The sequence below is a fragment of the Pseudorasbora parva genome, chromosome 12 (genome assembly GCF_024679245.1).
Source record: "Pseudorasbora parva isolate DD20220531a chromosome 12, ASM2467924v1, whole genome shotgun sequence".
In the NCBI taxonomy this organism is placed as follows: domain Eukaryota; kingdom Metazoa; phylum Chordata; class Actinopteri; order Cypriniformes; family Gobionidae; genus Pseudorasbora; species Pseudorasbora parva.
The window spans coordinates 2,551,639-2,565,000 of NC_090183.1; the positions used below are offsets into that span (position 1 = coordinate 2,551,639).

The 13,362-nt window shown below is 36.9% G+C and overlaps 1 protein-coding gene and 1 non-coding gene across 2 annotated transcripts in view; both read right to left on the reverse strand.

Moving 5' to 3' along the window:
- Window positions 1–3,861: 3,861 nt before the first annotated feature.
- snta1 (syntrophin, alpha 1) overlaps window positions 3,862–13,362 on the reverse strand; it is a 53,202-nt gene continuing 43,701 nt past the window's right edge. The window contains exons 7-8 of the mRNA XM_067458750.1: window positions 10,555–10,742; window positions 3,862–9,591 (exon numbers count right to left, since the gene is read on the reverse strand). Of these exons, the coding sequence (XP_067314851.1) occupies window positions 9,499–9,591; window positions 10,555–10,742 (281 nt within the window). The 3' untranslated portion in view covers window positions 3,862–9,498. The remainder of the gene's footprint in view (window positions 9,592–10,554; window positions 10,743–13,362) is intronic.
- On the reverse strand, window positions 12,949–13,023 carry trnaa-agc (transfer RNA alanine (anticodon AGC)). Its single transcript has one exon. It is a non-coding gene; the product is annotated as a tRNA-Ala (tRNA).

The window sequence follows — 13,362 nt, forward strand, 5'->3', positions numbered from 1 at the left end:
ACCCGGTCTCTCACTGGCACCCATTGACAGATCGTTTCAGGTGCTTCTGGTGTGGCTTGCCTCGGCTTCTGTTCCCCTGGGGGATTTCTCTGTTCCGGGTCCAGGATTTCCAGGATTCCTCTATGGACCCATGTGTAACTTTGTTTAATTGATGCACAAGGGTTAAGGTGTGCCTTTAGCCCCTCTGAACCCTATATCTTATGGTATAATATCTGTTATACTCAAAATATTGACAGACATTATAAGCAGGGGTCTGTACCATGAAGCCGGTTTAGTTAGCCAGATAAGTGTAAGCTTAGTTTGTGCCAATCCTGGGTTTTAGGTACCATTAAAGTGGTTTGGCTTTTAGCTGTGTTCATCGCCATAGTAACTTGCGCTCTCTGGCTTTTAACAATGCTTATTTATAAAAATAATTTGTAATGATTTAGATATAATTTATGTAATTATTATACCCTTAATCAATTACACATTTTTCATTTTAGTTAATCAATCATTAATAGGCACTTTGTTAAAATAAATATAAATAACCTACGTAAAGTCATACAAATAAGTTTAAAATCAATAAAAAAAAGTTTACTGAGCTTAAATGTTCGATTTTCTTTATCAACTAAACTAACTTAACTTTTTTTTTATCAACTAAACTAACTTCATAACTTTTACTTGCATTGACATAAACAGATTTTACTCTTTCATAGACAGCTCTTTTCTTCTTGCTGTGTACCTTTTTTTAAAATTCTTAATATTTTTCAATCATGTAATAATCTGCAGAAGAGAGAAATTACCCTCAGTTTCGCTGATCCACAGCGCGTGATTGGCTGTTCACTGCTGATGTCACAGCTAAACTCCTGAACTCCGGATCAAAGCCTGAGTTGACAGAGCAAGCTGATGATCAGCATCATGGGACCAACAAAGCCTGAATAGATTGGTTTGGTTTTGTCAACTCAAAACTAATCCTGTAACCCTGAGTTTGTTAAACTACCATCATGGTACAGGCCCCAGGTCTTTAGGGAAAAAAACAAATGATGAAAAATGTATAAGTGAAGTTCACTTTTATAAAAAGATTTTTGCTATAATAACAAAAACACATTAGCTTGAAACATCTCACAAACAAATCTAAAACGAGTTCTCTGTGGAATTCATCTATAATTCATTGCAAATCAATCCATGTCAACCTCAAATTCAACACACACACACACGAACAGAAGCATCGTTCAGAATGAATCAGTGATTCGTTTGATTCATCAGGACAAAGCTCTCAGACACGTGACTCCTGGCAGGTTCTTAATGCACCAATTTTCTCTGTTCTCTTCCTCCTGAGTGCTTTCCAGTTTTTTATCTAATCATCTCTCTCTTCTCTCATCTCAATTTTTCCAGCTAACTGATAGAACACAGCGGCCTGCTGCCAATCTCAGTTGCCATGCCGACGGTTGCCGGGTAAAGGTGTGTTTTGTTTGTTGTGTTGGTTGGTTTGGAGTGAACCTTGATTAATTGCTCTGATAACACAGTGTTATTATCCATCAGTAGGGTCCCAAATATACGTGCACTCTTCATTTCACCCACTTTAATGTTCAGAAATATAATTATTTTCAGTAGGAAATGTTTATTCTCTAGAAAAGCTAAAAAGCTATGAGTCAGATCTGACTCAATATTAAGAATAAATAAATGTCCTTAAGCATGTTATTGTCCGTTGAACACTTTAGTGTTGCGTTTTTCTAACGGTGTCAGATGTGCCTCTCTTTAGTGCTTCTCTTCTGCTCCACCTGTTCTACAGCTTGTGCTTTTATTGGTTTGTCATCTTGTTGTTTTGTTGTTATTGGGTTTCTAATGTATTTTTGGTACAGCATTTTGGTCACCTTCAGTTGTTTTTAAATTGTGCAATATAAATAAACACTGCATTGTCCACTGTAAAAAAATTATATGTTCAATAAGTTATGACAACATTGTTTTAACTCATCAAAATAAGTTAAGAAATGTTAAACTTGTTTTTATTGGTTATACAAGATGTAACTCATTTTTTAAAGTCAGTTTAACATAATTTAAGTTGAAATAACTTAAACATCCAAGTCAATTGTACAGCAAAAGTTCAAAATTTGCCTTTTTTTAACAGTGTTTTACTTTTTGTTTTCATTATTAGCCTACTTTTTTGTTGCCTAATTTTATTAAAATAATAATAAAATTGTTCTTTCATGAAAATAAAACCTTAATCTTTCATTGCCATATGTTGTTTTTCCTAAAATGCAAAACATTTTCATTACTATTTTTTATTTATTTTTTATTTAATAGTAATATTACAGTAATAACAACAATTATTTTTTTCAATGTAAATAAAAGCAAATCATTTTTTTCAAATGTCGTGTATTTTTCATTTTATTATTTAATTTCATTATAAAATATTTTTTATTGCCATATGTAGTTTTTCTCTAAAATACAAAAGAAAAACGTTTTTATTTTTTCATTATTATTTTGATTGATTTATTTTCTATTTAATATTATTATTAAAATAATGAAATGAACATGAAATGAAGATATTTTTGTTGTCATATGTAGTTTTTTGCAATGCTAAAAATATAACATTTGTCAATTTTCTTATTTGTTTTTATTTTCAATTATTTTATCATTAAAATGGTATTTTATTGTTCAAATAATAGTAACAACAACAATTTTATAATTTAATTGAAATGAAAATATTTCATTGTCTCAGTTTTTTCTAAAATTCAAAAAACATTAAATATTTTTGAATATATATATATATATTCATTCTATTTAATCTTATTATTAAAATATCAACAACAATTTTATCTTATTTATTTATCTATTATTTTCACTTGTTATGAAAGTTAACTTTACTTTTGTATGAATAATGTTTTTGTGCTAACATTTGGAGAAGGTTATTAAAGACCAGATAACTTTAACGAATGTTATACACTAAAAAAACTTTCACTATTGTTAGTTGCACTCAAATCATCCCTGTTCACATTACTTAAAAAACTAATGTAACTATAAGAACTTAAATTTACTGAGTTGTTTACTAAATGAGTATTGACAGCTTTACTCAATAAGTGTTTGTTCAGTCAACTTAACATTGCAGATCCACTGTCCAATCGGTTCGTTTCACTCAGAAGCTCCCAGCATGCTTTGCAAGGGACTGCATTAGAGTAAACATAGGGAATAAAGTGCCATTTTATGTGTCTTTCAGAGGGAAATATGATGTTAGTTTATGTTAGTGTTTAATCACTTATGCTGGACAGTTATTTTAGCATTTTGTTTCTAAAAATATGCTTGTCATTTAATAGTTCTCCACTTACACTTGTAGAGCAAATAGTTCATTTAATAAGGTAAATTAAATCGATAAATGTGTTCACCTAACATAATAAACTTTTATAAATTTAACATAACATTATTAAGTAAACTGCACATATAAATATTATGTGACAGTGACAAATTCAAATGGTTTGTACTTACTCAAAGATAATTGTGTCAGATTTACTTGAATTTCTTTTGTTAATATAACTAAATAGTTATTTGTAAAAAGAAATGACTACTTTTTAAAGTAAATCCAACAAGTAATTTTTTGAGTGTATAAATGTTACCGTAATAATGTTTATTCATAACCTTGAGAGACCTTGAGTCAGTCAATTATGCAATTTACATTCATTTCATACCTCTATACTGTAACTAAATGACATCTAGCGACTCATTTGTTTCTATATTATTTTTCCAAAGAAATGTTAGACGAAATCTCTTAGTGATTTTATCCGGTGGTGGATTGTGTTTGGTTTGCCGTGTGTTTTATTGGGAATCTCATCCGTGTTTTTGACCATGAGTGAAATGACTCACAACCCAATAAAACTCCAGCGAGGATCAGGTCAACAGTTATATTTATTGCAATTTTATATACAAACAACCCTAAAAGGCACTGTTTAAATAAGGATATCATGATTTTCCTTTTGATAGCTAACATAGAATGAATATAGCTTAGTTTGAATTATATATTAAAATTTAGTAGAGTGTAAAAAAGGCCACATGAAGGATATTTTCCACCTCAGCAAGCTGGGACAGTTTGGTTGTGAAGGACCTCTCTGAGCAGAACACGTGTGCATATTTCACCGTCATAAAGCAATGAGACAACACACATGAAAACAGGAAGACTTCCTCGAGGAATATGGCTGAACGACATCCGTCATTATTCACACAAATCAGTTCCAAGAAGGTTCAAAAGAAAGAAAAAATACAAAACAAGACGGGGTTGCATAAGAGGCTGCGTTCAGATTCGAGTACTAGCATATTTGAAACCAGTATGCATTGTGCGACAATATATTTTTTCATATATTATTATGTTTGCATGTGATTTCTGCTTATCTCAGAAGGTTTCTCAGAACATTCTGGCAAGGTTCATTCAGTAACGTTGATATGTTTATCCAACGTTTTCTGGTTTTTAATAATGTTATCAAAACATTAGAACAAAGATGTTATTTATACATCATTTATGGGATGTTTTTTCTAAAAACATTTTAGTTGGATATTTTTTAAACATTAATAATTACACTGTAAAAAAAAAAATCAGGTCTCCAATTGAAAATGTTCTAGTGACTGATCACATCTACATTTTTCAGTAGGCCAAATTGAATTCCTGTGAATTAAATTGCTAGCCTAGAAATCCAGACGCACCCTAGCGGCAGCAAATCTAATCTGCCCGCGAGTGTCGTCTAGCAACTCTCAATACCCTTCTGAGCTGTAATCGCCTAACTCTGGTCGGGCCAATCACATCGCGTATAGAGTTGGTGGGCGGGGCCATAATGACGACGGCCGAGTTGCGTTTGCGTGCTTCTAGTAAACACAGAAACTGGCGAACGGCGGTCTTTCGAATCAGCTTTGACCGCGACTCTGGAAGACTTGAGTTAAGCTTTCCTCTGAGAAAAGAACAAAGAGCGGCACTGAAGTCATTCTTAAAAAGGGAAGATGTGTTCGGAGTTTAGCCGACCGGATACGGCGAATGTTTAATCTATCAGCGAGCTCCGCTTCACCGTCGTTGCTCTGGTTGGTGTAGCGCTATCCTATCGCGTGCAGAGGGAGTTTGAAAGACAACCGTTTATCCGCCCCTCTGATTGAGCCGTCAATGGTGAGTTTCCAGACCAAACATCTTGATGTGGGTCCGGCTTGTCAGGCAATTACCAGCAGCCATATCACCCTGTAGCCCAAGACTGGTTTCCCACTGAAGCTAAGCAGGGCTGAGCCTGGTCAGTACCTGGATGGGAGACCAACTGGAAAAACCAGGAGCTGCTGGTAGAGGTGTTAGTGAGGCCAGCAGGGGGCGCTCACCCTGTGGTCTGTGTGGGTCCTAACACCCCAGTATAGTGATGGAGACACTGACAAAGAGCATCGTCCTTCAGATGAGACGTTAAACCGAGGTCCCGACTCTCTGTGGTCGTTAAAAATCCCAGGATGTCCTTCGATAAAGAGTAGTGGTGTAACCCCGGCATCCTGGCCAAATTTGCCCATTGGCCTCTGTCCATCATGGCCTCCTAATAATCCCCCTCTCCTGATTGGCTTCATCACTCTGTCTCCTCTCCACCAATCAGCTGGTGTGTGGTGAGCGTTCTGGCGCAATATGGCTGCCGTCGCATCATCCAGGTGGAGCTGCACATTGATGGTGGTTGAGGAGATTCCCCCCTTCAATGTAAAGCGCTTTGAGTGCCTTGAAAAGCGCTGTATAAATCGAACAAATTATTATTATTATTAAATTGCATCAATTCACAGAAATTCAATTTTGCCAACTGAAAAATGTAGATGTGATCAGAGCAGGAAACCTGAATTTTTTACAGTCTACAAGCTTTTGCTTCAGAGAACATTCAAAAGAAGCGTTCCCATAATACTTGCAAAATGAGAACGCAGAGAAAACAATCCCCTAATGTTTTCCCACTCTAAAAAAAATCTTGTTTTAAATCCAAATTTGGGTCAGATATGGACAAACACATCTGTTGGGTTAAAATCTAAATCCAATGTAAAAATTAAACCCAATGACTGTCCATGTCTGACCCAAATTTGGGTTAAAATAACTGAGCATTTTTTTAGAGTGCATTCACATAACCAAGGAAAAACATTTTTTGTTGTTGAATGTTTTGAGAACATTAATGCAAGTATGTGTGAAAGTTTCACTTTAAGGTGTCAGATCAAATGAGGAAATTCAAAATCCACTGCATTTATCACAATATAAAGGAAGGTCAAGTGCAGTTCATTGTGGCATAGAGGTTTCTGTGCTCATTTGGGCATTTGTCGCATGTTGTAGTACATATAGTAATACTTTTGCATGCAGAAAATGAACATATGAGCAGAATAATAGCATCCTATTCTGAACACAGCAGCCAGAGAGGTCAGATCACATGGGCTGCTAGTAATGCTCGTCACGCCCACTAGAGGTCAGTATAACTTAGTTATTTTTTAACATGAGTTCAGTCCACAAACTGGCATTTCTCAGATCTAACCATTTTAATGGAAGCTTGTTTCCCCCACAGAATAAAACATTTTAAAAGATAATTGCATAATTATTAAGTCTGAAATGTAAGATATAAAGTCACAATTACCTTTTCTTTTTATTCGCTGGCGGAAACAAGCTTCCATAACTTCTAGTTAAGGTTTGTCCCATTTTAAATCTGAATTATAATTCTCAGTTAAAGGTTATATTTGTAGTTTTGGCTTGTAAAATAAACAAAGAGTGAAACATAACCATATTTCCCTTACAAAATGCATATAATCATATGGTTTATGATAATCATCAAGTACCACCGTATTGAATCCCATGGTAGCACCACGGTAAGTTTTGTAAGGGTTTGGCAGGTTGACTCTCTCTCTTCACAGATGCATAGTAGATATTCTGGCAGATGACATGTCTTAAAAAGGCTATATTTAAAATCAGAAGCAAGTCAAATGAGTTATTTCTCACTGTAGAAAGATTTGAGATTTCATTTCTCAAACCGTTCTCAGCTGCCAAACGTTAAAGCCCTTTCTATGATCAGAGCAGCGTTTTTGACAGTCTCGCACAACTGCAATATATCCACAAAACTCTGTTCAAAACCTAGTGAGCTCCCTACTTAGACAGCGTTTTAAGGCATCATCGGGAGGCTAGCAGCCAATCTGAGTACAGAATCGCTTGGGTGGGCTATATAAGATAAGGCGAGGTAAATTATAATAAATAAATATAGCTGCGAGCAGCAATTATCGGGTTCAAGCATTTCAGGGCTAAGCACGTGTAAAAAGATATGATGTTTTATTTAGCAAATAATGGAAAAATGGAAAAGACCATTCACAGCCAATTCAGGCAATTTACAAAGGAAACAGGTTTTTTTGACAGTTAAAGCACCACCTCTTGCCCGATCTCCTCCACTTATTTTAAGTGTCCTCAGAGTGTACCCATACATATGTGTGTAAAATTTGGTGTTAATATCTCATTTAGTTTTTAAGTTATATACACTTATATTCATAAGAACATAAAAATGACACATGGGCAACATAGGATTTTTTTACCGCTTCCTATCAAAATTGTGACATTTGGCCATTATCGTTTAGCTATCGGACTGATGGTTTCAAAGATATTCGCAAGGAATTAGGAGGCTAAGGAGGCGATTCCTGTGAAACTTCTCAGGCTCCTTCAGGGCATCGCGCTGAAGAAGCATACCGAGTTTCGTCCCATCTGCCTCCGTTAACCTTGTCTAAAAGATGCTCAAATTTCATTGGGCGATGGCGGTCATGTTTTTAGAAATACGCCAATGTCCTCATAGACAGACATGGCACCTTGGACAAAGACACTGAATGCCAATTTACAAGTCATTTGGACTAATGGTTGGGTGTTTTTAGCCATTTTCATGTTTTTTTGAACACCACCAAGTGGCCAATCATCATGATATTTTTCACGTGAGCTCAGATTGAGCTCATACATGTGTCCCAAGTTTAACAAACATACCTTGTTCTGTCCACATACAAGTGTCTTTTATATACATATATTTATTACACGGCTCTGTGAAATACTTGATTCTGATTGGTCAATCGCGCATTCCAGTGGTATGTTATTCCCAGATAACACACACCGCTCATCCGGGTACTGCGAGTTATCTTGACCGGTTCTACTTCTGTGCTTAACGCTGGCGCCATCTTGTGGCTTAAACAGCCATGGCTACAATGGAAGACTTCAAGGCGGGTTTCCTTTATAACGTTTTAAATATGGATATTTTTCTTACACAAACGCATCGATTGGAATCAGAAGGCTCTGTTAACCCATCGGAGTCGTGTGGAGCACGTTATTTGACGGACAGCTGCATTTTTTATGGACTTCAAAAACAGCTCCAACTACTGCTGGGATTAACGTTAGCCTGGACTTTTTAAATATAACTCTGATTGTATTTGTCTGACAGAAGAATGTCATAAACACCTATAATGACCTGAGGGTGAGTAAATCATAGGCTTGGTTTCATTTTAGGGTGAACTAACCCTTTCAGCATTCATTCTCAACATTTAGCAGCAATAGATAAAGGCTTAAAGCAGGTTGGAACTGTTTTTCTTCGTGGAAGCTTTGCGGAAGAGCTAATAAAATATTTAATCTCAAGACAATATTTTGTGTCTAATAATTATTTATTTGAGACTAGTAGCCGTGTAATAAGCGTGATAATGTCCACCCAGCCGGTTGTTATCGCAGAATAAACCCCTTCAGAGTGACGCTCCGCTTCGTCTCGGGGTCCTGATCACTCTGAAGGGGTTAATTCTGCGATAACAACCGGCTGGGTGGACATTATCCCTTACATAAAAGACACTTAGCCTATGCCTAACTGTTTAGGAGTTAGGGGAGAATGATGCATCATGGGAAAAGTTAACAATTACAATATTCTTTCAGCGCTACACACTTGAACCCCAAATCAAACACTGAAAATTATCAAGTTTAGTGATTTTTTTATTTACTTTACTTGAATTACATGGACTATTTTATGTTTATTTTTCTGCTGATTGCATAATTTTATGCTATTGTTTAATCTTAGCAACATGTCAATGTCAAATCATAATAAAACAGTTCAAACGAAGAGCACTTTATGTAGCATCCAGAGGTGCTGCCTATCTAGTGCGTCTCAAATCAGTTCAGGCTTGATGCCGCCTTAGTAGTCTCACTAGGTTTCCAGACAGCAACATACACACGCGTGTAATCCACGTTTACCAGATGTGGGCCGGATCTGGACCGACACTATGTTGCTGTCTGGGGAACAGAGTTTAATATCCTGTTTTGTTTCCGTCGCCGCTCTGAAAACATATGATTAATGTGATTATGTTTTTAAACATTCATAAAGTTTAGCCGAGATACAAACCAATAAAATGAGAGAGAATTAAAGAGGACAGAGCTATGAGGAAAACACAGAGAAATCATCACTGAATGGCTTTAGGTTTTGGCCGTCCGTGTCCGAGCACTGACCCGTGACAGTCTGTGATGGAAGATTTGGTTTGATGTCCAGTGGTCTGCCGTTATGCCAACAGCCCCAGTCGCTTGACCTTGGCTGACAAGAAAGAGTGAATGATGAAGACGATGGTTTTAGGGCACGAGTGAAGGTCCAATTGCTGAAAACCAACAGAAAGAAAAGAACACTGTATTAGAGGAGAGACAAAAATCACATCTAAACAATATCTCAATAATTGTATCAATGTATTTATCCATTACATCGTTATGCCAGTAGGTGGTGACAAGTGACTGTTAAAACATTTTTTTAAATTATTTATTTATTTATCATTCATTCAAGAGATTCGTTCAAAAACACTGATTCATCCAGTAATGAAACAAGTGAAGAATTTATGAGTGAGTCATTGAATCATTCATTCAAGAGATTTGTTCAAAAACACTGATTCATCCAGTAATTAAACAAGTGACGTCTTTATGAGTGAGTCATTGAATCATTCATTCAAGAGATTCGTTCAAAAACGCTGATTCATCCAGTAATGAAACAAATGAAGTATTTATGAGTGAGTCATTGAATCATTCATTCAAGAGATTCGTTCAAAAATGCTGATTCATCCAGTAATGAAACAAGTGAAGAATTTATGAGTGAGTCATTGAATCATTCATTCAAGAGATTTGTTCAAAAACACTGATTCATCCAGTAATTAAACAAGTGATGTCTTTATGAGTGAGTCATTGAATCATTCACTCAAGAGATTTGTTCAAAAACGCTGATTCATCCAGTAATTAAACAAGTGACGTCTTTATGAGTGAGTCATTGAATCATTCACTCAAGAGATTTGTTCAAAAACGCTGATTCATCCAGTAATGAAACAAATGAAGTATTTATGAGTGAGTCATTGAATCATTCATTTAAACCGTTTTTTTTCTAAATAATTCAGATTAATTTAACATTTTAAATAGTCTGCAGCAATTAACATTTGGTCAGAACCTCTAGTAAATTACATATTTAGTTTAGTTGTCTGTTCAGAATGGAAGGAGTCTCGGAAGGAGGAGTAAGCAGAAGAACAAAGACAGAACAAATCATTGTAAAGCGAGCAGGTGAAAAGTGTAAAAAGGTGTCTCACGATCTCGGGTTCTGGGCCTCCGAAGTCGAGGAACATCATGCGGACGCCGTCGTCCGAGGACATGCGCAGGCGCTCGAACGGCTGCTGGAGAAGGACGTTCTTCCTGACGCCGGCCTCCTCCGTGAACAGCAGGAAGCCTTTGTCTATGTGAACGCTCAGCATACACGACTTCCCGTTCCAGCTGCACGCTACAGGAAACACACGGGATTAATAAACGGGATTAATTATAATAAAACTGGTGAAAACGTTTCAATAAAGCTGAAATCAAAAATATTAAATATTACATTAGAAAAACTTCAACATAACTAAAATTAAATATGTTGCCTTTCAATTTACTGAATAAGTTTAAGCACTGGAAAAAATAGAAACTAAAACTTAAATTAAAATAAATTAAATAGTAATATAGTTATAAAGCTTGCAAACATTACAAAATTAATAAAAAAGAAAACTGCAAAAAACACTGTAAAAGTATATATTTTTTTATCTCTCCGTGTGCCATAGGTTGCACATCACTGAACCTTTAAATACATACAGGTGCTGGTCATATAATTAGAATATCAGTAAAAAGGTGATTTATTTCCCAAAGTCCATGTAAAAAAGTGAAACTTGCATATTATATTCAATGATTACACACAGACTTGAAATAATTTTATTTTTTAATTTTTATGATTATAGCTGACAACTAAAGCCTAGTTCAGACTGCACGATTTTCAAACTCGTCGGGTCACTGCTCTATTCACACTGCATGACTATCTGGGTTATTATTCAGTCACTGCTGTGTTCACACTGCACGATGGTTTGACGACAGAGGAGTTCACACTGCATGACTGAACAAGAGGAACAATCGCCGACAACTCGCTCTCTCCGGTGCTCAAACTACGTTTCCCAAACACACGTGCGATGTGACAAGTAAACAACGCGAGATCACACGTGCGTCAGACCGGAGTTCTCGCGCGAGACTTGGAATTGTTATTAAAAATGATAAACTGCACAAAGTTTGCTTCAAATTGTATGTGCGCTGATTTGTGGAGAAAAAGAAAAAAGATAATGGCGGAAGAAATTAATTATTGTTGGAGAGACAGAGGGAGCCAGGATTTTGTTCTGCAAAGACAGTTTGAGGTAAATAAATAATTATTTAATGTGCTGCTGCTGTGGCTGGATGTGCAAATGTTTGGCGTTTGTTTCTGTTTAATAGAATTGTAAATATATCTATTAAAATACTGGAATTCTGCTTTATAACTCCTCCCTGAACCTCCTGCTGCCCTGTATCTCACTCTCTCATTGGCTGTCGGTGTAATTTTCAGTCAGAACGCTGTTCACACAGCAGGAGTTTCAATCGCCGACAGGTCCAGATATTTAGCATGCCAAATATCTCACCGGCGTCGGCGACTCGTCGGCGATTCTCTCTGATCGCGTCTTTGATTATTCATACTGCGTGATTGTCACTCGCGTGCACGAGCACCGATTTGCCTGTGATCTCGGGCATTTGTCGGCGATTTCACAAAACCTGTCGGCGACTCAAAATCGGGGCAAAAATCGGGCAGTGTGAACTAGGCTTAAGGAAAATCCCAAATTCAGTCTCTCAGAGAATTAGAATATTGTTAAAAGGTTCAATATTGACGACACCTGGTGCCACAGTCTAATCAGCGAATTAACTCAAAGCACCTGCAAAGGCCTTAAATGGTCTCTCAGTCTAGTTCTGTAGGATACACAATCATGGGGAAGACCGCTGACTTGACAGTTGCCCAAAAGACGACCATTGACACCTTGCACAAGGAGGGCAAGACACAAAAGGTCATTGCAAAAGAGGCTGGCTGTTCACAGAGCTCAGTGTCCAAGCACATTAATAAGAGAGGCAAAGAGAAGGAAAAGATGTGGTAGAAAAAAAGTGTACAAACAATAGCACCCTGGAGAGGATTGTGAAACAAAGCCCATTCAAAAATGTGGGGAAGATTCACAAAGAGTGGACTGCAGCTGGAGTCAGTGCTTTAAGAACCACTGCGCACAGACGCATACAAGAAATGGGTTTCAGCTGTCGCATTCCTTGTGTCAAGCCACTCTTGAACAACAGACAGCGTCAATTTGGCTTTTCTTTCGGAAATCAGGGCCCAGAGTCTGGAGGAAGAGAGGAGAGGCACACAATCCACATTGCTTGAGGTCCAGTGTAAAGTTTCCACAGTCAGTGATGGTTTGGGGAGCCATGTCATCTGCTGGTGTTGGTCCACTGTGTTTTCTGAGGTCGAAGGTCAACGCAGCCGTATACCAGGAAGTTTTAGAGCACTTCATGCTTTACATTTACATTACATTTTACATTTATGCATTTGGCAGACGCTTTTATCCAAAGCGACTTACATTGCATTCAAGGTACACATTTTTTACATTATTGTCAGTTCTTGCTTTCCCTGGGAATCGAACCCAAGACCTTGGCGTTGCTAGCGCCACGCTCTACTGGTTGAGCTACAGGAAAGCTTTCTGCTGCTGACCAACTTTATGGAGATGCAGATTTAATTTCCTAACAGGACTTGTTACCTATACACAGTGACGGAAGTAATGATGGACCGGAACACTAGATGAGAATCGTCAGGATATGAGGTTAAAAAATAACATAACTACTGTTGTGTTTCTCACAGAAGCCGATCGGTTCGTGTCTGAAGACATCAATGTGTCGTCAAGAGCAGCAGGTTTTTGTGCATGTTGTCTAAGCATGTTTTTTTGTTTGTGTGAATTGCCCATTCACCCCATTATATGACCGACACACAGCAACGGTTGAGTTAAAAATCTTCATTTGTGTTCTACTGAAGAAACAGA